We start from the raw sequence: 26,981 nt of genomic DNA, 5'->3' as shown, positions 1-26,981 counted from the left end.
TTTCAAGCACTAAATTGATTGATACAGAGAACTACATATTAATAATAATTTTACTAGCTTTATCTGTTCAAATATCTAGGCTGCTATGCACAGGCTTTACTTAGTGGTACCAATTCTTGATCATTTGAACACTGTCATGTTTGCTTGTTATTAATGGAAAATTTCACTTTACAAAATTGCATATAATGACGACAATGTAATTATGATTTCCACAATCACATGTGTTCTACGATTTAGTCTGATATCCATCCTTCATATAGATATTGGTGACAGTATTATCTTTATACACTGATATTTGCTGTGATTACATCTACAATAGCACAAAGCATTAGTAAATAAACATTCTGACCGTGATGATTCTATAATTGTTGAAGGTTGAATATTTAACTAATTAAACCATGTTGGCAATTGTAACTTGGTTTCATGCATATTTGTTTGATTTGAGTGTGCAAAAACCGTAGTTTGAACGAAAATGAAACACTGAAACCTCACACATGTTCGAGCAAAACAATCCTTTTGCTATAAACTACAATAATGCATTATTCTTGTTTTGAGTTAGTGCCAGCAGAAAATCTCTTTCGGTTTTCCCTTCCTCTGTCTTGCATGTGGTGAAATCTGATAGGGTGTCGACGCGTTACGGTGGAGTTTCGAAATAAACATGAACGTAAACGTAAAGGCTGAAGGTGAAAACTAGGTCAGGACAAAATCTTTCGACCTTTGATTAAAATGTCTCGGTGAACACTGTAATGAAGTAAAGTATTCGGCAAGGTGCACACAGTCGTGCCTGAAGTCACATGATGAGCCTTAGCTGTCGCATCACGTGTCAACGTTCAAGTTTCAGGAAAGTTTTAGTTCTTGATGGAGACGCACCGACTATAGCCCGCCTCTTCTGCATTATGATTGGTCATTACTCAGCGCTGATCCCTTTGATTGGTTCTAACTGCACGCCACTCGAGCTGCTTACGTTTTTACCACGCCCTTTTCTTTAACCTGGTTTAGAGTAATTGATATCGTTTCTAAAACGAAGGACTGGAATTTCATCCTTATGAACTCATAGACATGGTGTCCGATCCACCTTAGCATATAAAGGTGAGTTGATAAATAAAAACGAGTAATCATTTGGTCGTGAATTGTACCGTTAAAATGCAAGTGTCTTGCAGGCGAAGGCAGACACCGTTCAAGGTATTTTCTTACGTCATGCAGAAATGGTTTGACTTTTTGTTGTTTATGAAAGTTTATTTTTGCACTTTCTGTTTATGTAGTAATATTTATTTGGGTCTGAGACATATGTGTGTCTTCCTGAGGCTTCATGCTCGTGCGTCTTTGTACTGTAACTCATGGATGACAGTTCTTGTTGCCCAATTATAATCTTGTCAGATGTTTTTATTTTAGCCATTTAAACGACCTGTTCACTAGCAGTTACGTAACATAAATGAACTTTGAGTTCAGTACACAGTCTCATCAAATACTGACAACAACGCTGTTTGGAAAGTTGTATTAAAAACATTTAAATACCCATATAAAGACCAAACAATTAGATTTTACATCTAAAAAGATGTATCAGAGGTTTTAAAATAATAGTTAACACAAAAAATGAAAATACTGATTTCAAACCTGTATGACTGGCTTTCTTCAGAAGGAGAAATTCTGAATAATGTACTGGTCTCTCTTTTCCATGCTATTACAATGATTAAAGACTGAAGCTTTCGAGCTTCAAAAAGGGCACAAAAGCACCATAAAATTATCATAAAAGCAGTCCATACGACCCATGCACTTTATTTCAAGTCTTCTGAAGCCATTTGATAGCTTTGTGTGGAAAACAACAACAATGCTGCGGCCGGATAATTGAGTCAGTTAGTTCAGATTCATGAACGAATCAAATCATGTTTATTAAACAGACCAAAAAGAAACGATGTGTTCATGAATTGGGCATTGCTACCTCTCCATTGTTTAGCTTTACAACTAAAACAGTTTTGAGTAGTTGACAAATAACATGGGCATGAACCTTTTTAGGTTAAAATTTAGGAAGATTTTAATTTTTTTGAAATGTGAAAGGAAAAGCATATATATTTTAGGGGCTGTAACTGGCCACCATTTCTTGTACATTTTTGCTTTTCATTTAAAAAGGCCTCAAATAAGTGTTGGGTAAATTACAAAAAAAGTAATCCACTACAAATTACTAACTACTTCTCATGTTATAATCAGATTAATTCATTGAAAATGTAATCACTTTACTAACTATTTTATTTTTAAGTTACTTTCTAAAACACTTGTCACAAATTGTATTTTGTGTTTCTGCTCAATAAATTCAAAATAATGTCTATTTTCTCCTTGTTCATTGTTGCACACCATTCAGCTGTCACAGAAACTCAAACAGACATACACATGAACATATGAATTCGCATTTTACCTGTATTACACATAAATAATATTTTTTTGCAATATTTGTAAAACAAGTAATGTACTTAAATGTAATTACTTTAATTGAAATTCAGTAATTGTAACCTGAGTACAATAATTTTAAATGTAATGCATTACACTAGCATTTGTGCCTAAAAGTAATTAGATTACAATGATCATTACTTTGTAATCTGATTACACCCAACACTGATTATAAGGTAATTTAAGTGCATGCACAAGAAAAATGCTGTTTAAAAAGTGTTAGCTTAATAAGTGTTACTATACCCTTTTCTCTTTTCCCCAGAATGGACACCAAAACCCCTCCAGACATTAATTAGGTCTGCATCAGTGCCTACTAATCCCCTCTCTGATGACAGCTTTTCAGCTTTGTTTTCAATATTAAATGCAAGTCAGAAAATGAGAAGCATGGAAGAGGGCGAATTAACTGGAAATATTGTAAGGCTTAAGAAAATACTTATGTTTCTCAGGTAGCTATTTATAAGAGCAGTATTAGTAGACATACACACTTCCATTAACGCACTACCATAGCCGTCTTGGTGTTCACCATCAAATCATTTTAAGGTAGTGAAAACTGATAAAAGGGAAGCGGTTTGGGTCGAGTAGCAAAGTTCAGAAAGCAAAGCTGAGGAGTAGATTCAAATCATAGTGATATTAAATCAGCTGAACAGAAAAAGAAGAGCTGCAAAAGATGGATTGTGGTGAAAGTGCTCTTTGTGGAGTTGGAGAACTGGAGCTGGATCCAGATATTGTGAGCGAAGAAGCGGGGAAACTGTACTCAGAACTGCAGGTAACCATTCAAAAGTGTTCACCTTTTACATCCACCCATCAAAACAACTTTTAACCTAAAGAACCAATTTAATAATTTGCCACTCACTCAAGTGTCATGCAACAGAAGTTCAGAAAACAGATGTTTTGCTGACTTTTCATATGGGAAGTGAACTGTAGCATTTTTTACATTTACGGGTAAAAGTCATAAGTACTGCATTTCCTGTTAGTGCAGCTGCCCACTAAGATGAGAGCTATTGTGTTTAGGGAACACCATAATCAAATACAGCCTCTTTGTGCACAGTGAGTGAATGAAATGGTGTGCTCAACATTCTTAAGTTGCAGAAAACTGATTGACTTTTATTTTTTCTTTGTAGTTAGTGGTGGAGACTCATGGAGCTGGCGTGGTGGAGTCCCTGCTGCCCATCCTGGTGTGGGTTTTGGAAGGACTGGCGAGCTGCAGGGCTCAGCTGAGAGAACGAGAGGAGGAGGCAGAGAAAGAGAAAGGAGAGAAGGAGGAAATGTTGGAGAGATATCAGAGTGAGAAGACACTTAGAAGAGAGAGCCAAGAGGTGAGAGAGAGAACCTGTGTCATGAATTGAAGGCAATTCTTTTGCGACTGTTCAATTTTTAAAACATTGAATAAGTTACTTTAAATGTTGTGGGTATAGTGCTGATGTAGGCTATATATACAGGCCCAAATTAACTTTTTGCCACCCCTGCCAATAGCAGCTGAGTTGAGAGCATTTACCAATCATGAATATGCCTTACCAGCCATGAAACACATTTTTATTAGATTTTATCTAAAATATATTCTGTCCTTGCATATTTGCAGCAGACATCACTTGTCATTGTGTTGCTCATTGTGCCATCATCATATAGAAGCTAGTTTGCTTAATGCAAGCAATAGTTTGCATACTGTATGTGTCACCATATGGAGTTCCTACAAACACTTCTGCTCACTTACAATAGGTTAAAATAGCGAGGGTCCTATTGCTCTTGCAGTTATAACCATGCATTATGTTGCAATTAAATTACCAGCCAAATGACCAGCAACTTTTATGCTACTGGCCTTTGGCTTGGGGAGTATTAATTGGATTCTATTTATAAGCTTATATCAACATTATATTGTTGAACTGCTTTATTATCAGTTATGCAGTATATTGGTAAAACTTTATAATAAGGTTCCATTTGTAAACATTAGTTAATAAAAATACAATCATTCATTGTTAGTTCATGTTAGTTCATTGTGCATTAACTAATGTTAACATATAAAACTTTTTTTTGTCATTAACAATTTTTATTAATTCCAAACTCAAATCAACACAAACAGCACATGAAAACACGGAATCACCTTTCATCAATATATGCCCAACCTCCCGCCACCCAACACACATCCCAGTGGTCAGACACCGAATAACAACAGTCACACATATAAACAGAGAGTCCAAAGAAAATACTCAATGACATAAAAAAACCACAAAAAATTAACCAACAAATAAGAAAAAGGTTCCACATATTAATCAATTATATATATTTAATCCAAACTGTCCCTCTCTACTGCTTCCCCCTGGCAACCCTCTGGGAAGTCCAAATAAGTGCCCCACTTGTCATAAGCACCCAAACTGCCCAGCCGTCTATACGACATCTTTTCAAAGGCCACCACTCTGCCCAACTCGGTGCACCACTCATGAAATGAGGGCACACCAGCTGACTTCCATCCCCCAGGAATCACCTTGCTGCCGATCATCACACTGGTAAGGACCCAGTTTTTTTATGTGTTTATTCCCTACGTTAATACCCGCCCCATCACCCAAAATACAAAGTCTGGGGCAGTATAAAATCTGAGTGCTCAAGACCTCACAGACATGGAGGGCCTGGGTAGCTCAGCGAGTATTGATGCTGACTATCACCCCTGGAGTTGCAAGTTCAAATCCAGTGTGTGCTGAGTGACTCCAGCCAGGTCTCCTAAGCAACCAAATGTGCCCATTTGCTAGGGAGGGTAGGGTCACATGGTGTAACCTCCTCGTGGTTACGATTAGTGGGTCTCGCTCTCAATGGAATGCATGGTAAGTTGTGCGTGGATCACGGAGAACAGCATGAGCCTCCACATGCGGAGTCTCCGCGGTGTCATGCACAGTGAGCCACGTGAAAAGATGCGCGGATTGACAGTCTCAGAAGCGGAGGCAACTGAGACTTGTACTCTGCCACCCGGATTGAGGTGAGTAACCGCGCCACCACGAGGACCTGCTAAGTAGTGAGAATTGGGACCTACTATGTAGTGGGAATTGGGCATTCCACATTGGGGAGAAAATGGGATAAAAAAAAAACTTAAAAAAAAAAAAACTCACAGACATAACTCTGAACCCTCGACCAAAACTCTTGAATCTTATTATAGAAACAAAAAACATGGGCTATGTCCCCATCCTCCATCTGGCATCACCAGCAAGTAGGTGTGTCTTTAAGGCCAAGCCTAAACAATCTAGAGGGAGTCCATAAAAAATGATGCAGAATCTTAAATTTGAATGAGGTGCACCCTTGCATCCCTAGACATAGACTTGACATTTTTAAAAATCCTACCCCATTCTTCATCCTCCAGTACTAAATTCAAGTCTCTCTCCCATAACTTCTTAAGAGATGTTAAAACCCCGTCTCCTAGACTCTGAATTAGCCAGGAGTAGTACGCTGATGCCTCGTGACCCTTTCCAAAAGCAGCAAGCACCATCTCAAGAGTGTCCGATGCTTTAGGGGGCTGCTTAATACACCCAAAGGTGGTACAAAGTTGATGGCACAGCTGTAAGTACTTGAAGAATTGAGATCTGGGAATCCCAAACCACTGTATAATATTTTCAAAGGATCTCAACGCTCCATTTTCATACAGGTCACCCAGCGTAGCAACTCCCTTCTCAATCCATTCTGTCCAGCAGAAAGGGAACTTGTTAATTCACAATTTGGGGTTTAACCAAATACTTGCAGCAATGTTCAGGTAAATGTCCGAATTGAACACTCGAGAAACTTGTGTGAAACTAAATGCATGTGCGAGATAACGGGATGTGTATTTACTTCACCGGGCAGCTTGGTAGAAAGACTTTGCAATGGCAAGATAGGGGCAAGGACCTCCTGTTCGACAAAGAGCCAGGAAGGGGCTCTCTCAGGTGGAAGCAACCAATGCGCCAAATGTCTGAGACCAAATGCATAATAGTAAAACAAAATCTTGGGGAGACCTAACCCACCTTTGTCAGTTGGCCTGTGTAACTTGTTAAAATGCATCCGAAGACGTTTACCATTCCAGATAAAGGATTTAGCTATATTATCAAATTGTTTAAAATAAAAGAGGGGAACTTCAATGGGGAGAGACTGTAGTAGGTAGTTGAATTTTGCAATACAATTCATTTTTAAAACATTAACCTTCCCAGTTATAGATAAATGTAGTGAAGCCCACCTGTCCACATCACTCAAAAACCTTTTTATTAAAGGGTCAAAATTAACTCTGACTAAATCACATAAATTTGCTGGGAATAAAATACCCAAATACTTAATGCCCTGTTTGAGCCACTGAAAGGCGCCCAGGCAGTACGCTGTCAGAGCCAACGCTTCAGATTTAGACCAATTAACTCTGTATCCATAATTCAAGGAATTCATAATTCTGTGGAGGCAAGGCATAGATCTAGTAGGGTCGGAGACGAATAATAAAATATCATCTGCGTAAAGCAAAAGCTTACGCGCAACACCTCCTGCCATCACTACTGGAAAATCATCCTCCTTTCTTATCGTGGCTGCTAATGGTTACAGGACAGAACAACAATGGGGAAAGAGGGCAACCCTGCTTGGTACCCCTATCCAGAGTAAAATAATCTGAAATTAATCCAGTTGTTTGTACCGCTGCTATCTATAAAGTAACTTAATCCATCCAATAAAAGTATTCCTGAACCTGAATATTTCCATAATCTTAAAAAGATAATCCCATTCTACCATATCAAATACCTTTTTGGCATCAAGTGAGATGGCAGCATCCGGAACCTGATCATTCGCCACTGACCACATGATATTGATGAAAACCTAATGTTATCAGAAGAGCTGTGACCCCGAATAAACCCCACCTGATCTATATGTATAAGAGATGTCATAACTTAATTTGACAATATTTTAACATCTAGCTGGATCAGGGAAATTGGATGGTAACTCTTACACTCACTTGGATCTTTGTCCTTTTTAAGAATCAGACTGATCCGGGCTTGTGTCATGGGTGGCGGAAGCTTTCCATTCTTTAATGATTCCGTATAAACTTCTAGCAAAAGTGGAGCCAGTTCTGTAGCATAAGATCTAAAAAATTCAGCGGCAAAGCCATCTGGCCCCTGAGCCTTGCCTGTAGGCAAGGCCTTAATTACCTCGCCAAACTCCTCCAATGTTATCTCAGAATCAAGATAATTTTTTGCTCCGTCGTCAGTTTAGGGAGTTCTAATGGTTCCAGAAAGTTTCTAATATCTTCATCAGTAGACAAAGACGTGGAATTATAGAGACCACGATAGAATTCCTTTAAAGCATTATTAATATCAATGACTGAGGTAAAAATTTCACCTTTCACTGAGGGAATGGTAGAAAAGGACTCTCTCTGCTTTATATATCTAGCCAGAAGTTTACTCAAAATATGACTGTCTTGACCTGAATAGCCAAAACTCCACCTTCCGTGACAAAATAGTATTATATCTGTATTTCAATCAGGTCAATTATCTGAGGCCATCAGTTTGGCACTTCAGTTCTGCCTCGGCACTTTTAATATTCCTTTCCAACTCCACGAGTTCTCGTGCTTTGGATTTTTTGGTGAATCAGGCATACTGTATGATCCAACCCCTAAGAACCACCTTAAGTGCCTCCCAAGCCACGCCCACAGAGGATACAGAGGACCAGTTGGTTTCCATATAAACATTGATTTCGGTCTTTAACATTTGTTGAAATTCAGGATTTTGCAAAAGGGATACATTAAAGCGGCAACTATATGATTTCTTTTTCTCCGTATGTGGCAACACCTCTAAACTCACCAGGGCCTGATCTGAGTCTTAAGATATTTCCAATGAAAAAAAATGTACAGTCCCTACCAGATGGGTTCAAAAGTCACCAAATATCTTTTGAAGACCAATATTTTTGCACATCCTATGAAGCGTCAATGTTGCTCTAGGGGGCTTGCACACTTTTGTTTCACTATGATCAAGGACTGAGTCCATCAAAAGCTTAAAGTCTCCTCCCAATATTATATCATGAGGGGTGCCAGCGGCTTGCAACATCCCTTCAAGATCTATAAAAAAGCCCTGATCATCAATGTTAGGTGCGTAAATATTAGCCAAAATAAGATTTTGCCCCTGAATTTCTGCTAAAACAATAATGACTCTTCCTGATTTATCTTTGCTCTTTTTGAGACATTTGAATTGTAGATGTTTACTTATCAGTGTAATGACTCCCCTGCTCATACTTAAGCCAGCACTAAAGAAAACATGTCCACTCCACATCTTCCCAAATTTTTCAGCTTCCTGTGTTTCAGATGTGTTTCTTGAAGAACACTATATCAAATTTGTTACATTTAAAAAAATAAATAACCTTTTTATGGGGTGCCCCAACCCATTCACATTCCACGTGGAGAGAGACAATTCACTCATATTAACATTTTACATTTTGACATATTAGAAAAAATAGATTGTGTGTCAAAAATAAAATTATAATGACCACATTCCAACATTAGTGCAACAATCAAACCCCGAACTTCCCCCAGAACCAAACAAACAGAAAAAAGAAAAACGTGCACATTAACCCTGCGCACGACAGCGCCAACTGCCCAAGAATTACACAACAGAAAATAATCTATAAAACAAACTCCAGCCAATAGGAGGCATAAGCACAAAGAACGTGTAGATTCATCCACATAACTGTTCCAAAGGTGTGTTCCTCCACGAAACAAACTCCAGCTGCTAGGCGGAACCAGCACTAAAAAAAAACAAAAAAGACGTCCAGTTTCCTCGGACAGACAAGTGAATGTTCAGTGAGTCAGGCTCACTTGGCCGTTACATGAGTGGAACAGATGACCTAATCACTCTAATGTTTTGCAAGAAATATTCCACAGAACAAACTCCAACCAATAGTAGGCATAAGAACAATGAACGTGCAGATACATCCACAAACTGTCCCGAAGGAGTGTTATTCCACAGAACAAACTCCAGCCACTAGGTGGAACCAGCACAAAACGAAACAAAGGCGGCGCTCAGTTTCCTTAGACAGTCAAGTGACTGTTCAGTGAGTCAGGTCCACTCGGCTGCATCAAGAGCATCACACAATAGCCTACTCATTCCATTGATTTTATGAAGGACATTGCTTGCTGTGGGCATGTAAATATTTTGCAGCCATCTTTGGTATTTATTCTCAATTTGGCCAGGAACATCAGTTCATAAGCGACCTGTTGATGTAAGAGTTTCTTGCATTCCTTGAATCAATCACGTTTCTCTTGTTGAATTCACAAAGTCTGGGAACAAGAAAATGTTGTGGTTCTTTCAAGAAAGCCTTCCTTTACTCCTCACCTCTCATAACACAAGATCTTTATCGGATGATCTCAGAAATTTAGCAAGAAATGATCGGGGCCTGTCTCCCTCTGCGGATCTACGAGCCGGAACCCTGTGAACTTGCTCGATTTCCAGCTTATGGCCTGTTATGTCGAGCAGACTTGGGAAGAGACCATCTAGGAAATTCACCATATCTCGGCCTTCCTTGTCCTCAGGAATTCCAACAATTCGGACATTGTTTCACCAGTTACGATTCTTATGGTCTTCCAACTTTTCCCAAACACGCTCCAAGTCCATCTTGGTCGCTAGCAGATTAACAGCTAATTCCCTCTCCGATGACTCCAGATAATCGATCCGTTTTGCAACATCTGACACTCTTGTAACCATCTCGGTGAATTTCGTCTCCATGGCAGCGATCAATCGACGTATTACAGCAAGATCCTCCAAGTCAGCAATGACCTTCACCAACATTGCTGACATGTTCAACAGTTGACGCTGAATCTCTTTCACCGCACTGTCCAAATTGAGTCCCTGGTCTGCAGCCTTGTAAGGGGTATCAGCTTGAGCACGTAAGTGTCTTTTAATGTCTCCAGAGTCTGAGGATTTTGAATTCTTTGACATATTGTCTTCCTAGAACAGTCAAGAATCAGAGTGTATCGAATCTCACCGGTTTATGACATAAAAAGTATTAAAACTTGCAAAGTATGTAGAGCTCGCCGTTCACACATCTGACCCTTGCATGGCGCAACGCGACTCCCAACATATAAAACATGTATTACTGTATTTTGAAATTAACAGTAACCAAGATTATTAAAAGCTGTAAAAGTATTGTTTATTGTTATTTCATGTTAACTAATGTTAACAAATGGATTCTTATTGTAAAGTGTTCCCAATATGTGTTATGTTGTGTTTTGCTTTTTCTACATCCTAACAGCGCTATTTAGAGTTGGATGACCAATTTGAGCAAGAGAGGAGGGCAATGCGTGCAAGAGAAAAGGAGAAAGAAAAGAGAGAAAGAGAGCTAGAGAAGAAAGCCAGGGAGCAAGCTGACCAATGTAAGCCTCTCCAAAGAAAACCTTTTTCACTTTCCTACTCCTCTCTGTCCTCTGAGACATTTTCATGATATTTTAATGTATTTGACATATTATTCAGAGTATTGATGCTTTATTTGGTTCATGTTGCTTCCCTTTTCTTTCTGTTGTCTTTAGTGATGTATTTGTATTTATTCTGTCTGGTTTGTTATTATAGTGGGGGCTCTGGAGGAGCAGAAGGCAAATTTGACCCGAGAACTGAATTCACTGAAACACACACATAACAAGGTCTGTCACCACTCAAGTCTGTGTTTGATCTGTTTTAGTTTAAATGTGATTGTCACTCTAAATTTTAATCTCTTCCTCCTTATTTTTAAATGCAGTTAGTACTGACACATCGAGATCTGCTGGAAAAGAAAAAAGAGTGGGAGAGTGAAGCGTGTGCTGTCAGGTGACACACACTTTCCTACAATGTTCCCTCTAATTTTAGTTTTTGCTGAGCAAAACCTATTTCTTTTGGGCAGACCCTTCCGTCAACTGAGCAGAAACATACACCGATCAGCCACAACAATAAAACCACCTGCCTAATATTGTGTAGGTCCCCATTGTGCCGCCAAAACCACGCCAACCCGCATCTCAGAATACCATTCTGAGACTGTTGTGCATGAAAATCCTAGGAGATCAGCAGTTACAGAAATACTCAAACCAGCTAATCTGGCACCAACAGTCATCAGTCGAAATTACTGAGATCACATTTTTTCCCCCATTCTGATATGAACATTAACTGAGGCTCCTGACCCGTATCTGCATGATTTTATGCACTGCTGCCACACAATTGGCTGATTGGATAATTGCATGGATGATTGTTGGTGCCTGATCTCCTGGGATTTTCACACACAACAGTCTCTAGAATTTACTCCGAATGGTGCCAAAAACAAAAAACAGGGGTCAACAGAGAATGGCCAGACTGTTTCGAAATGACCAAGTCTACGGTACCTCAGATAACCGCTCTGTACAATTGTGGTGAGAAGAATTGCATCACAAAATGCTATTCTGAGATGCAGGTTGGCGCTGTTTAGGCGGCACAAGGGGGACCTACACAATATTAGGCAGGTGGTTTTAATGTTGTGGCTGATCGGTGTATATTACTCCTAATATATCATATTTATACTCAAATTATTTATTAAGTAAATTATTGTAAAATGTAAAGTTTGTGTTTGTGAAGATGTCAGCTGCAAATTCTCCATTGTTTGCAGGAATCATATCCACAGCAAACACAGAGAGTCTACTCAAGATCAAATTGAAACCTCAATCACTGAAGAGGTGAATATCACAAACAACACATTCCTCCTGTATCTCATACGTGCATTTTCAAATTCATAACTTAAAACAATAAATATATAGATATATTCACGAAACCATCTTTTTTTCCCCCGAATAATGCTCCAGCATGGGCCAGAAGCTGCCGCTGTCACTGAGTCGAACAGATCAGAAGTAACGGTTACTATTGACTGCAAAGCTGAGGTTAACCATAACACAGATCAATCCTTTATCAGTGACATCATAAGCTCCACCCCTGAGCTGGCCCATTTGAAGGGCCTTGTTGAAACAAGGTACAGTTACTTTATTTTTAAAAGAATAATTACAACTAAAATGACCATATTATCTCATCCTTTGTGCAGAGACCAAATTATGCAGTTAAATATTATTTTCATTTAAAATTTGTATAGGATACACTGCATTATCTTGCAGTATATGATGGTGGCAGTATGTCCTAGTATTCAATAATAATTGAATTTTCTCATAGCCATAATTAATCTGTTTCATATAAAAATATGTTCTCTCTTTCTTTTCATCTTTTTTTCTCTCTCCAGCTCCCCCATTTGCCCCAAGACAGTGACATCTGGATTAAACTCCAGTTTGTTTGAGGAGATGAAACATGCCCAAGTGAAGGTGAAAGAGACAAATGAAGACCAGAAGGTGAAAGCTGGAGAAAAAACAGAGGAGGAGGAAAGCTTAGATGATGACGTGGATAGCTTGGAGTGGGAGTTGCGGAATACTGACTCCGTGTTTTCTGAGTTATCTGAACTCAGCCGCGATTATTTGGAAAGTGTGGACCAGGGGGCCAGTGTCAGAGGTACGTTTCGTGCTCATATATGAGCGTGTATACACGAGTGCATGTACCGTATGTCTATGTGAGATCAAATTTAAGATTGAAAGAGGGAAGAGTGACCAGAAAAGCATCAAAAAGATTTTTATTTATGCAGTGTCACTGACCAGTCAGAATCAAGTAAACTTCATTAATTTTGTTTCATTTCAGTTTAAGAAGTCTCATTAATGACCAGATGTAATGTTGAAAACACACAATGCTGTGTCTGTGTGTGGTTTAAAGTGTTGTTTTTCTTTTGTTTGCAGATAACACAGACCAGTTTGAGCAAATTCTTTCTCAATATGAGGAACTAAAACACACTCAGTAAGATCTGATACAGTTTTATCTTAAAAGTTTTAAAACTTTACAGTTTTTCATGACTCGTATAATATGTTAAGCATCATGAGCAGTGCTGGTTGTGTTGAATTTGGGTTCATTTTGTACCTTCCTTAACACTTGTCTGTAATTGTCTTGTGTTTGTCCTTTGTCCTGCTTCTATCAATGTCTCTATACGTGCCTCTGTCCATTGTCTTTGTCTCTATCGCAGTGAAATGGTGGATGCTGCTCGTAAGGCCCTTATATCCCGTGTTGAAGAGCTGACAAATGAGAGATCAGCCCTGAATTTGGAGCTTGCTTCCTGTCATGAAACCATCACTCGGCTGGAAGGAAAATCCAAGGAGATGGAAGAGGAAACCAAGCGGTATTAAAAATGTTTACATGTAATGGTCAGAATTTGTCAGAACTTCATGAGAACTATTTCAATTTAAGTAATTTAATATCTCTCAAATGCTTAATCAAGCAGTTCTTAATGAATATTACAGTCTGTAGGAATTGTATACTTGAATGTGATAGTTCACCCAAAAATGAAAACTATCGTCATTTACAAACAAACAAAGATTTTTAGAAGATTATCTCAGCTTTGTAGGTCCACACAATGCAAGTGAATGGTGACCAGAACTTTGAAGGTCCAAAAAGCACACAAAGGCAGCATAAAAGTGATCTATAAGACTCCAGTGGTTTAATCCAAGTCTTCAGAAGTGATATGATAGGTGTGGGTGAGAAACAGTTCAATATTTAAGTCCTTTTTTACTATAAATTCTCCTCCCTGCCCAGTAGGTGGAGATATGCACAAATAATGCAAATCGCCAAAAACAAAAGAAGAAGAATGTGAAAGTGAGTTTTATAGTTAAAAAGGAATTAAATATCGATTATTTCTCACCCACACCTATCATATTACTTCTGAAGACATGGATTTAATGTCTGGAATTATATGAATTACTTTTATGCTGCCATTATCTGCTTTTTGGACCTTCAAAGTTTTCCCCACCATTCACTTGCATTGTATGGACCTACAGAGCTGAGATTTTTCTAAAAATCTTGTTTGTATTCTGCAAAAGAAATAAAGTCATACACATCTGGGATGGAATGAGGGTGAGAACAAATTTTTGGTTGAATTATCCCTTTAAAATCATATACCTAAAATGAAATTGCTCAGTCTTTCTGGGGACAAAGAATTATGAACTTTTCATGTAGGATTACAGCTATGATTAGGAGAAATATATAGATGTCTTTTCTGTTATCACCTTTATGGTCCAAATTAGAAGGCAACATTTAATGTTTTGATCATTTGGATATGTTTCTTATTAAATGAATTTATCCTTTTCATTGCAGACTACGAAAAGAGCTGGAGACCTTTCAGTCAGAGGACCCTGATGTAAGTGTCTCTCTCAGATAGATTTCTGTTGCATGCAAATGTTCATATATGTATCACAGTTTTGGCATATTTGTCAAAAAGTCTATCGCAAAATTTATAACTGATGAGTTAAAATAGCTTTCAATGTGTAGTCGAGAAACACACTCTACTCTTGCCTTTTAAAGGCAAAGCGCATTTATTAGGCAAATACTGAAATTGAGAAAAATGGCGCACAGATGTGGATTATTAAATTCTCACACTCCTGTTGTCTGTAAGATCTGAGCTTGGTTGAGCCACAGGACAGATCATAGTCTGAGAGACAGCTCCTTTCATAACTCAAATTTGACAATATGTAGTTACTGCATTTTGCCTTTGTTGGGCTGCAATGACCTTGGCTTGTAAGTGTTATAAAATGTATTTACTGTTCCGTGAAACTCATTCTCTTCTCTTGTCCATAGGCATCTCTACCTAGCTCCCTCCGTCGATTCTCTCGTTCTGAAATGGCTCGGGTCGTCATGGAGAAAAATCAGTACAAAGAGCGTCTGATTGAATTGCAGGAAGCTGTGCGGCGTTCTCAGACTCTGAGGTCTGTTACACTACATCGCTCAGATTGCATTTCTTTGTCTATAACAGAAATGTTTACCTGTCATTTAGAACTGTATTGAGGAACAGTGGTATTAGCATCCCCTTTATCATTAGTGGTGTTTGCTTAGACAAGAATATATGGGGCCCTAACCGTATCTAGGTACCATAATATTATAGATTTGGAGATGGGCTCTTTTGACTTGAGCCAGTTAGCAACCATCCAGAATGCCCTAGCAACCATATAGCAACATGTTTAAAACACTAATGCCTTGTCAACCACCCGCAATGCCCTTGCATTGTGCCGGTGAGTTTTGCATGGGCAAACAACACTGTAATTTAACAAAAATCTACTTTCTATTTTGATCTGTGTTTTCTGTCCTCCTCTAGAGTTACCAAAGAAGAGCGCATCCCTGTGGAAGGGAAGGGCAGTGTTTGGAGCAGGTGAGAATATATAAAACCAGTACATAACAGACAATCAGTTTGTACATGTATCTGGTGCTCTGAGCCTTTGTTCTTTCTCGCAGGTTTAACCGTTTTCTGGGGTTGACGAAGGGTCAGTTAGCTCCAGCCACAGCTTTAGCATTAACAGTCTCTTCCTCCCCAGCCCCTACACAAACACCATTGGGGTCTCCACAACAACTGTCCGTGAGACAGACACAAACAGAGTGAGTCTCCTGCAGTGTCATATGTCTGATAAATGATAGTTAGCTTATGTCCACTATTGTACGTATGTACACTATTCACTCATTAAGAACACAGCTAGTAGATATTAGAGGAACTCTGTGTTGGGGAGTAACTAACTAAAAGTAGCAACGCTACTAATTTAACTACATTTTTCAGTAGCATGACAGTAGCTCAGCTCTTTTCAAAATAATGTAGCTTTTGTAACATGACAAAATGCTACAATGCTGGTTTTTATGTTATTAACACAGCTTTACAGATGAGTGAACTGAGGCAGTAATCAAACTTGCTCTCCTAAACTGTCCTCTCTTATAAGTAGCATTGGGAAGTCCAGTTCTTAGTGAATCTGTTTATACTTTTTGATTTTTTTTTTTTTTTTTTTCTCCCCAATTTGGAATGCCCAATTCCCAATGTGCTCCAAGTCCTCGTGGTGATGTAGTGACTCGCGTGTGGAGGCTTCACACTATTCTCCGTGGCATCCACGCACAACTCGCCACGCGCCCCACCGAGAGCGAGAACCACATTATAGCGACCACGAGGAGGTTACCCCATGTGACTCTACCCTCCCTAGCAACCGGGCCAATTTGTTTGCTTAGGAGACCTGGCTGGAGTCACTCAGCACACCCTGGATTTGAACTCACGACTCCAGGGGTGTTAGTCAGTGTCTTTACTCGCTGAGCTACCCAGGCCCCCCCTTTTTTGTTTTTACATTTTAAAAATATTGAGTCAAATGCTGCTGTTTGCCACTGTGTTTTTGGCCTGCATAAATTAGGGTATTTCTTGTTTTATTATTTGAATTTAGTGTAAATTACTGAACGAATCTGAATGAGACTTATATTTGGTAAACTTATATTACTTTAACTAATTGTCCAATTTCGTATTTGAGTTATTTCAAAAGATTGAATCCCTGCCTTTTCTTTCTCCCCCAGGAGTTCTTCATCTCCCAGATTAAGGAAAAGAGAGTTGTACAGGGAGATCCGTTCTCACGTGTGGGGAACTCTGGGAAAAAAACAGCTCCATGGCTGGAGTATGCCTCTCATGGTTACAAACATAAAGGTAAACACACATAGATATCTATAGCAACAAGTGCAATATGATTCCCCTGTGAGCTGACCTCACCAAATTGAACAGATGCTCCCAGAATACTTTCACTTGATAAACAACTTCTATACACTTCTATCTGCACACTGTCAATCACACTCACTGCATTGCTTGAATAGAGGAGTGTTAAAATGCATTCATCGATCTGACAAAGAAATTTTGATGCATCGAATACGGAATTTAAGAATAGATTATCATTACTACATTAGTACCCAATGTGATACAGATACCATCTCAGATTACACAAGCCTTCCTGCAACAGACGTGACGCATGCAAGCTTGAAGGAAAAAAAGCGCACTTTAGATTATGAAGGTTCATGCTGCCGAGTTCACTCCCTGCAACCCCTACATAGGATAAGCGGGTAAATGGATAAATGGATGCTGCCGAGTACAGCGTTCTGTCATTATTCATAACTGTTTGCTTCTATTTGACCAAAGTAAGTTCATTGTTGTAGTTTTTTTTTTTTCTCCATTTACAATATATGTTTTTATTGCTTTATATCGCCATAATGTTTTTTATTTCTCTATAAAATAGTTTAACCACAAATAGAACAAATGTAAATGAGCAAATTACTCACTTGTTCACTCACTCTTTTTTTTTTTTAAAGTGAATGCCACATAGTGCACTATTTACAGTGGTGAGAAAAAGTATGTGAACCCTTTGAAATTAGCTGGTTTTCTGCATTAATTGCTAGGGGTGTAAGTGTTCACTCATCTCATGTTTCAGTTAGGTTCATGATACTAAACTCAAGGTTCGGTTCGTTTCACAATTCTTTAAACAAAGCCTGAATCAAGAAAAGTTAAGACTGAAAGGTTTATTATTATTATTATTATTACTTTATAGACATATGTAAAACAGTTTGTTTCCTTAACAATTTTGCTAAAAATACTGTTCTTAAAAGTTCTAAATTATCCATCAGAGATGTACTTGGACTAAAAACAGCCCAGAACAGGGCAATGGTGACACCAAATGGAAATATTAGCTAATAATTCTACTGGATTATGTTAGATACATATGCTGCTTACACACTGTCACTGATTTCATACATTTAAAATATTTTAAATAAAAAAAGTATTTTTCTAAAATAGCATTGTCTCTGATTACATCAAAATATCATTTTCTAAAATACATATTTAATGGAAGTGCATGATTATCCAGTTAAATAATAATAATTTACTGATGATTTTACAGGACTGTGACCCTCATCCTGAGCCCAAAGACGTGCCTGTCCTCATCCAGTTGAGACTGTTGGACCAGAGAGATGCTACAGCAAAGGTCAGAGTCACTGATCTTCAGCCAGTCATCTCTGACAATCATGAATATACAAGCAACAATTTGTTTAGAAGGAAAATGTAGATTTAAAAAAAAAAAAAAAAATTTTATTTATTTTTTTTGAGAACAAAAACTACTGCAGTGTCAGAAATCAGCCTTTATATTAAAGGGCAATATTTGCTCCTGAAATAGATTTTCAGGTGCATGTTGTACCGATATATTGGGCATATATATGGCATATTTGTATTTAGCACTATTTGAAAACACAGTCAATGAATTGAAATAGATATAATGATTATAAATTAATATGAATGAAATAATTTGTAAAGATATATTATGTGAAATGAAAATATATTAAATACATCAATAATATGAGGAGGGCCTGGGTAGCTCAGTGAGTATAGACGCTGACTACAACCCCTGGAGTTGCGAGTTTGAATCCAGGGTGTGCTGAGTGACTCCAGCCAGGTCTCCTAAGCAACCAAATTGGCCCGGTTGCTAGGTAGGGTAGAGTCACATGGGGTAACCTCCTCGTGATCGCGATTAGTGGTTCTCTCACTCAGTGGGGTGCGTGGTAAGTTGTGCGTGGATCGCGGAGAGTAGCATGAGTCTCCCATACTGTGAGTCTCCGGTGTCATGCCCAACGAGCCACGTGATAAGATGCGCAGATTGACGGTCTCAGAAGCGGAGGCAACTCCACTTGGATTGAGGTGAGTAACCGCACCACCACGAGGACCTAGTAAGTAGTGGGAATTGGGCTTTCCAAATTGGGGAGAAAAGGGGATAAAAAAACAAAAACAGACATCAATAATATGGAATAAAATGTTAAAAGCGGGGAGAGAGAAAGAAAAGCACAAAACAAACAAACAATCAAAACAATTCCCCCATATTTTAAATATATCAGGGGCATTTTTGTCACTTTGGGTTGCCTTTTTGATGGCAATTAAGTTTAATTCATGTTTCATGTTTAACATGTACATGTTCTTCATATGATGCTTAATGTCTTGCATTACAGAATGCAGGATGCAGGACAGTATGTTCGTTTATAAATGATTTATAAATGATTAATCTCTTTTACAGCTCACATGTGCTGTTGCAGTGCCTCCAGAAATATCAGGAGAGCAGACGGTATGTTCAACAACAATCACAGTCTTTTACAGCTGATCTTGGGCCAGTTTTTGACTATTCAGTCCTGGGTCAACATGTACAGACTATAACAGAGCAGGTTCCTGGCCTGTACAAAAATGCATTTAATCACCACTTCCATCTAAGTACCATGTCCTACATCATCTCATGTCAATCATTGTTGTAAACATCTCAAACCTCGCTTCCCCTTTTCAGTGTTCTGTTTGGGCTATCACTGGACCTGCATCTAGTAGTGATGTCACAGTGATTGACCCGGCCCGCTCCAATACCATTCTGGATCAGTTCAGCCTTCCGCCCACCTCCCCTGCACTATGCATCTGTGCTGTGCCCCCTACTGGTCAGTCTGAGCAACTAGAAGTCAATATTTTAATGTTGAATACATTATTTGCATCCCATGGCATGTTACTTAACATTTACATCCTAATCATGCCAACTACTGTTGAGTTTAGATATTGATATTTTCAAGGTTTAAAGGGAGAGTTTAAGCAAAAATTTAAATTCTGTCATCATTTACTCAAGTTCATGATGTTCCAAACACATATGACTTTCTTCCGTGTAATGCAAAAGGACATTGTAGGCAGAATTACCACCTCACCATGCACTTTCACTGCATCTTTTTTCCACATACATGTAATGAAAGTGAATGCAACAACGTGAGGGTGAGTAAATGATGACAGAATTTCCATTTTTGGGTAAACTATCCCTATAATTTTGTCTAATGCTGTTTCAATTAATGTCTTCGCTCTCTTGTCAGGTGACACTGCTGGAACTGTGTGGATTGGAACACAGGATGGAGGGTGAGGGCATGCAATTATTTATTTATTTATAAAGAAAAATGTTTTCCTCAATGTATTTATCTATTTTTAATCAGCTGTTGCTTTAGGCAATATAACATAAACATGTTATTCATGTCGTTCATCTATTCATGTTTTCCTCTTGCAGTGTGTTGATCCATTCAGCGTCCAGCTCACGTCGGCTCTGTTTGCAGTCTGTCAAGCTTTCCGAGGGGGTGCACTCTCTGACGTGAGTGTCTTTATGATGATGTGGATACTTTGTTTCTGTTACCTGTGAATATCTGTATTTATATGTAAATGAAAACACAACAGCCAGAGGTACCTGATTGAAATCCTCACATGTGTACAGGTATTCTCAGGGTCAGGTGATTGCTGGATTAGCCAATGGGACACTTGCTTTCTTTACCCACAATTCAGGTTTGTTTGCTGTTCCATCTGTTTAGGTGTGACACTTTTTTTTTCACTTTTTTTTATGTAGATTTCAAAACGTACTGTTTGTGTTTACTAAAATGGTGTAAAAAGGTTGTTTGTTTTTTTTAATCGGAGGAACCTCCATTTCACCAATATAGCCATTGTTGCCAAATTTAAGAAATAAAACACAATAAAAAATGTAATTAAGAATAATCATGGCTTGTTTTATGTTTAGCATTTTAGCTAAAACACCTCTATCTGAAAGACAAAACTAATCCAATGTCTTTTGGAATTCATGGTCAATATTTAAAATGTAGCTTAATTTTAAATCACCGGCAAAATCTTCATGAATATATTGTCAATGTATCACCCTTGAATTGTACTTTAAACGTCCCAGATATATATTACTTTTTGTCGTCTTCTGAACACAAACAAAGATTTTTAGAAAAATATCTCGGCTCTGTAGGTCCATACAATGCAAGTGAATGGTAACCAGAACTCCAAAAGCTCCAAAAAGCACATAAAGGCAGCATAAAAGTAATCCACACAAATCCAGTGGTTAAATCCATGTCTTCAGAAGCAATATGATAATTGTGGGTGAGAAACCGATCAATATTTAAGTCCTTTTTTACTATTAATCTCCAATTTCATTTTCAGAATGTGAAAGTGGAGATTTATAGTAAAAAAGGACTTTATGAATATTGACCGTGATCAATAATCATCAGGGATGGCATAAGGGTGAGTAAATGGTGAGAGAATTTTCATTTTTGGATGAACAATCCCTTTAAGACTTTTAATTATAATTTTTACAGATATCTGGAATCTTCAGACTCAGGAAGTGCTTTCGCTTGGTACGCCGCCATTGCAGCCCATTCGCTGTTGCCTAGCAAAGGAGGGGTATCTTTGGGTGGGATACTGGAATAAAGTTTACATTATCAATGTGAAAAATCGGAAAGTAGAGGTTTGTGTCAGATGGAAATGATGTCATTCATTGTTCATCTTGTGCTTTTCATCCCTTATCCTCACTCCTTTACTTCTGTACTTGTTCTTTCTGTGTTCCACTTAGAAATCATTCACAGTGTCTGAGCGATGTGAGCAGCAGGTGCGTTTCCTGTGTGCAGCAGGAAGTGGAGTTTGGACCTCCTGTCGTTTGGATCCCATCTTTAGGCTTTTTGATTGGACGACTGGCCGCCCACTACAAGAAGTAGATTTATCGGCCATGGTGACTAGAGCTTTAGGTAAGAGGGTCTTTTATAGTATTTAAATGTGCATTTGAGTCAGTGTAATGGACTGCTGTTCTCACTAGTATTAAATGGATAGTTTTCCTAAAAACGACAAATTTGCATCATTTACTCAACATGTTGTTCCAAACCTTTTGTGTTTTGGAATACAGAAAGAGTTGTTAGGCAGAATGACAGCCTCAGTTAACATTCACTTTCATTGTATGAAAATAAAATACACAATGAAGGTGAATGGTGACTGAGGCGGTCATTCTGCCTAACATCTCATTTTGTGCTACATGAAGGAAAGAAAGGGTTTGGAACAACATGAGGGTGAGTAAATGACAACAGAATTGTCTTTTTGGGTATACTATCCTTTTCACTCATTGATATGGAAATTGTATTCTTAAATTATTTACTTTATCTCCTGGTTCTCTCTTTCTCAGGCTCTGCGTACCTGTCTCTCTCTCCTCTTCAGATCACAGCCTTATCTGTGGTCAGTGGGCGGCTGTGGGTGGGCACAGGAAGTGGTGCAATCTTCTCAGTAACGCTGTCACTCAGTGAGTGTGTTTTTGAAATGTAAAATACATAACCTCCTAAGACCTGAGCATGACTGCTGTGCGCATTTTCCATTTCCCTTTTTGATTTGTAACTAGTAGCACCTAAAAAAAAACATGCTAAAATAAATTATTCTAAAAAATAAATTATAAAAAAAATAATTTTCCTAAAAATTGATGGCAGCATACATACTGGGACTAAGTTGTGAAATTTTAAAGGTGCTTTAAGCGATTTTAGCTTTTCTACTTCCACGAGACTGAGGCATTGAATTAGCCACGTCCCCTTTTTCAAAAACCCTGCACTCCAAAGATACCAAATGAGCTTTACCGAGGACAACATCATGCAGAAACAGTTCTCTAAAACAACAGCAGCAAAATAGCGCTCCCAACTGACAACTGTTATGAACAACATGACATAAAAATGCATTATGCCTCAATAATTCGCTGCAACTACAATACTATGAGAATGTGCAAAATGATTGATGGGTCTAAAGCGTCAGTCGTGGCCCACGGACACATTTTTGTTTGCTGTTTACAGTGTCCAGTTCTGTCACAGAGATAAGTGAGATATCTTACGACACTTATTTCATTTATATCTTTCAGGGAGTAGGAATTTTTTTTGCTTACAGCACCTTTAAATAAAGGTGATATTTTGTTTTATTAAATTGTTTGTTTCCAGGAGTGGTGGTTTTTCATGTTTTGGAGATGTTACAGACCATTACATCAGAAATTAGCATAATTATTTCTGATTCAAAGTAACCATGTTTAAATAAAATTATACATAATACATTTTGAATCTATGTACTGATCATCATTGTCCCATGTCTTTCCCAAACATGTTGAGCGGTCCAAAGATCATCTGCAGCCTGAAACTGAACTTTTGATAGAAGTTTGGATTGAATGCAGTAAGCTGCATAGAGAGTTATAGGAAGCTCCGTTGCTCCCTAATTATTAAATGACTTAAACTCCAGTGTGTTGTCTGTCTGCACTGGTCTCAGACAGCCTATGAAAGCAAAATTTCATCTTTTGGATGAACCCATTGATTCTCAAAGTGAAAATGCACAGTAAATACAGGATTTCAAAGGAAAAAATGCACTATTTTACACATTAGTTTACATTGTATTTAGCAGCGTGGCATTTCACGATAAAAATTGCATATCAGGTGAAACTAGATACTCTAGTATTTGGTTTCTTACCAGATGTAGTTTTGTTGGAGTTTCTTCTAATGATAAACTCCGCTGTGGTTGGCGCCATGTTAATTTGTCACATGACTCTGTGCATTGAATGTTTAACCCTTTACTGACAGCACAGAGTCTCCTGAACTGAGATCAGTCAATTTAAATTCATTTAAATTATGCGTTGTGTATAGCGAAGCCAAAATACAATGTCCACGTATGTGTACATGGAGTCGCACGATGATAAAGTCACATTAACTTTTCTTGGGTGGTTTTGAACGGAGAAGCTTCTACATTTTTGAATCTCTTATTCTTGTGTTTTTGCAGGTTCAGAGTCTTGTTCTATACCATACTGCTCTCTGGCTTCAGCTCAGCTCTGTTACCACGGCCACCGACAAGCTGTTAAATTCATTATATCTGCTCCAGGTTTGAAAAACAGGCATTTACTTTCAGAAAGAGAAAAGGAGTACCAGTACTAAAAACTGATTGAGTCATTATTTTATTTTACTTAAAAAAAAATTAACCCTATTTCTTTCTCTTCTCCCCTGTCCTCTTTCATCAGGCTGTCGCAGTTCCTCCAGTTCAGCAGATGGCACTTTTACTACCTCTCAGCTCATTCTCAGTGGAGGAGAAGGGTACATCAACTTCCGAATTGGTGAGACTTTTGAAAAACCAAAACCCTAATCTCACCCCGAACCCTAACTTGGTAGCAACAAATCCGCTTTCATAATTTCATAGTGTTTCTAAAGAATTCCCACCTACTGTAGAAGTCACTAACTTTTCTTCCACTGAGAATGTTTCATGAAGTCCAGATAAGATTAAAGTAGTTGATTTGTAATGACTTGTTCTTTTTGCCTCTGCAGGAGACGATGGAAGTGATGGCGCCAACGAGTGTGTCCCACAGAGATCTGAGCGAAGCCACATGATTATTTGGCAGAGCCCCTCCCCCTCTGTCCCAAGCCCCGCCCTCTAAAAGCACTATGAATGTTCACTCAAAACTGTTAACTCAAAACTCTCTTATGGAAGAGTGCACTACTTAAGACAATGCATTACTTTTCTTCTGTCCTACTTCTACAGGTAATTCAAGGGCTTTGTTACAAGAAGTCAAAATAAAGCAGTTTTTTTATAAAGTGTTATTTTGGACCTATAACAGTCATTAAGTACTATTTTTACTTGTTTTGGGGTGAACCGTCTATGTGAGACGGTATGTTTTTTTTTTTTGTTTTTTTTAATTCCTATCACTTTTCAACTGGCTTCTCTCCAGTATGCTCCAAATGTTGCAATGTAGTTGGCCAGTGTTTTTATTTTTATTGGTTATTTTGTTATACACAATTATCCTAAGAACTGGAACAAAGACGGGTTGTGAAGATGATGCAGAACTGTTGGCTAGGATTGTTTACTGTGTTCATTTTCCTTTATAGTTCTTGTAAATGATGGAAAGTGATTTATTTAAACTGACTGTCAGTATTTTCACCACAAAAAAACAAAGTTTAAAACCATAGCTTTTTGTGCCTTTTTGTTGGGTGCTATGTTGTCATGTTTTCCAGTTGATCTGTAGCACAAGGTGTAACAAACCAAATGGATTTAATGACATACAAAGAGGAAACTGACCGAGATTGACACACTACCTAAATTATATCACTGTCCTTGAAATCTATAGTGCATGTACTTAAAACTAATCAAAATACTGTTTTCACTTGTTTTATTTTTATGTTTGAGAACAACTGGTGGTTGTGGCTTTTATTATTTTATTATGGGCTGTTGTTTCCTAACTTATTTGTTGTAGAAAATTTAATGGAGGGATTTATTACGCAGATTTGGTTATTACGTTTGCAGTACATTTAGCAGTATTTGAGTGAATGAGGGAACTTGAGTCTGTACCTATTTAATGAGAGAGAGGAGGTGACAAAGTGCTCTCTTAACTGGAAAATCCTATGTGGTTCATATTGTGGAACAATATGACTGTATAATTAAATTGTATTTAGTTTTGGTCAAGTGTTTCAGTATTGGTAAAATAAAGTACCAAAGCCACATGTTGTATTTGTATGAAACTTAAAGAGAAAAAAAAAATGCACCCATGTTTTTCAGACCAAACTGATGACAGTAAAAAAAATAAAAAGTTCTAATACAAAATACAGAGGAAATAGAAATACACTACAAACCGTTATAATATAAACAGTATATGTCCAAAATAGTACAAAAGCATGGAGGAACAGCCCTTTTTTCCCAACCTGTAATACAGCTCCCAAAATGTGTAATTCACTATAATACTGGTACTGCCAAATAACTGCAATTGCAGTTGTTCTAAGTGCAAACACCACATCAGCCATTTTTCTCTTTCCCTTCCAACTGAGATGTTAGCCCAATCCCTGTGTGTATGTGTGTGCTCTGTGTCCTTGACTGCCCAGAGGTCAGAGGTCAGGGTGTTCGGTGGCCGCGGTGGGGCATCCTTATGCGGCGACTGAGGGTGCGAGCGAACCGCTCCACGGCATTGTGTTTGTGTGTCAGCTCCTTTTCTGAAATGAAACCCTCAATATTACCGCTGTACCACATGATCCAGCCGCCCATAGACAGCAGCAGCAACAGAGCTCCAGAGTACAGCATCAGGTCACCGAAGTCAAGACCACGGATCTCAAGTGGGACGAAGACTCCGATCAGGAGGGCAGACACACCGAATAGATCCATGAGGACTGCAAACACCAGGACAACCTTACAGTGGGTCAGTCCAGGACGATTAACACCAGACATGGTCACCTAAGCAGAGAAGACCAATAAATACATTTGAAAAAGGGTGAGAAAACAAAAACAATAGCATGTTTGTTGAAGGAACAGAACTGGTTTTCTACTTAAGGTTTAGTTAACAAGTTAGGCACAAACTCTTAAACTGGATATAGCTGTGAAGAGTAATATGGTTCACATAATTAGTTTTTATTTTAGATAGTTAGGTTACTTTAACGTTATGCTGTTGTACTCATTTGATATGAGGTAAACCACTTGGGAAAATCTTGTTGCACGTGCTCAACCAATAAATAATCTCGTAATTTGGCTTTCATTTTATTTACCTTTTGTCACTGAAATTGTGTCGGTTTTCAAAACTGTCAAAGCAGACTCGGGCATTTAGATGATAAACAATGTTTGTCGTTTGTGTTTTTCCGGTGCCCACGTGTGCTCCAAACTTGGGCGAGACGTCACGCGCGAAGGTAATGTCACATGACCTCTCTCTCTCTCTCTCTCTCTCTCTCTCTCTCTCTCTCTCTCTCTCTCTCTCTCTCTCTTTAAAGTACTTTATTAGGATGACTGTGTTTACATACAATATTGCCAAAGCATTAATACACAGAACAGATTATGACAAGACAAAAAAATAATAATACAGTAACAAATAACAATAAAAATAGAATTAAAATAAGGTGCCAGGTAATAACAAAACTATAATA

The 26,981-nt window shown here is 38.3% G+C and overlaps 1 protein-coding gene and 1 long non-coding RNA gene across 2 annotated transcripts; one reads left to right on the top strand and one right to left on the bottom strand.

Moving 5' to 3' along the window:
* The first annotated feature begins 931 nt into the window (after positions 1–931).
* On the top strand, positions 932–25,578 carry si:dkey-17m8.1 (C-Jun-amino-terminal kinase-interacting protein 4). The gene is made up of 28 exons (XM_051721865.1): positions 932–1,089; positions 2,705–3,208; positions 3,564–3,758; positions 10,666–10,786; positions 10,980–11,050; positions 11,146–11,213; positions 12,019–12,085; positions 12,212–12,375; positions 12,637–12,899; positions 13,178–13,235; positions 13,459–13,611; positions 14,583–14,625; positions 15,063–15,190; positions 15,577–15,630; positions 15,714–15,854; positions 16,800–16,926; positions 18,164–18,247; positions 19,325–19,372; positions 19,586–19,727; positions 20,145–20,187; positions 20,333–20,413; positions 20,534–20,601; positions 21,408–21,556; positions 21,662–21,833; positions 22,262–22,375; positions 23,875–23,973; positions 24,110–24,202; positions 24,411–25,578. The coding sequence occupies exons 2-28, from the start codon at positions 3,110–3,112 to the stop codon at positions 24,518–24,520; spliced, it is 2,955 nt and encodes a 984-aa protein (XP_051577825.1). The 5' UTR covers positions 932–1,089; positions 2,705–3,109; the 3' UTR covers positions 24,521–25,578.
* On the bottom strand, positions 24,757–26,819 carry LOC127454589 (uncharacterized). Its single transcript, XR_007899572.1, has 2 exons — positions 26,610–26,819; positions 24,757–26,301 (listed from the first exon to the last, which is right to left on the bottom strand). It is a non-coding gene; the product is annotated as an uncharacterized LOC127454589 (long non-coding RNA).
* Between the last annotated feature and the right edge of the window lie 162 nt (positions 26,820–26,981).

This window comes from Myxocyprinus asiaticus, chromosome 16 (assembly GCF_019703515.2).
Source record: "Myxocyprinus asiaticus isolate MX2 ecotype Aquarium Trade chromosome 16, UBuf_Myxa_2, whole genome shotgun sequence".
In the NCBI taxonomy this organism is placed as follows: domain Eukaryota; kingdom Metazoa; phylum Chordata; class Actinopteri; order Cypriniformes; family Catostomidae; genus Myxocyprinus; species Myxocyprinus asiaticus.
This window is presented reverse-complemented; position numbering and strand designations above follow the sequence as displayed.

Bases quoted from the DNA above. Each gene is read 5' to 3' on its own strand.
- si:dkey-17m8.1 (XM_051721865.1), top strand. From the start codon at position 3,110: ATGGATTGTGGTGAAAGTGCTCTTTGTGGAGTTGGAGAACTGGAGCTG. The intron at 12,900-13,177 runs GTACGTTTCGTG...TTTTGTTTGCAG, and splicing joins CCAGGGGGCCAGTGTCAGAG to ATAACACAGACCAGTTTGAG. The intron at 21,834-22,261 runs GTAAGAGGGTCT...TCTCTTTCTCAG, and splicing joins CATGGTGACTAGAGCTTTAG to GCTCTGCGTACCTGTCTCTC.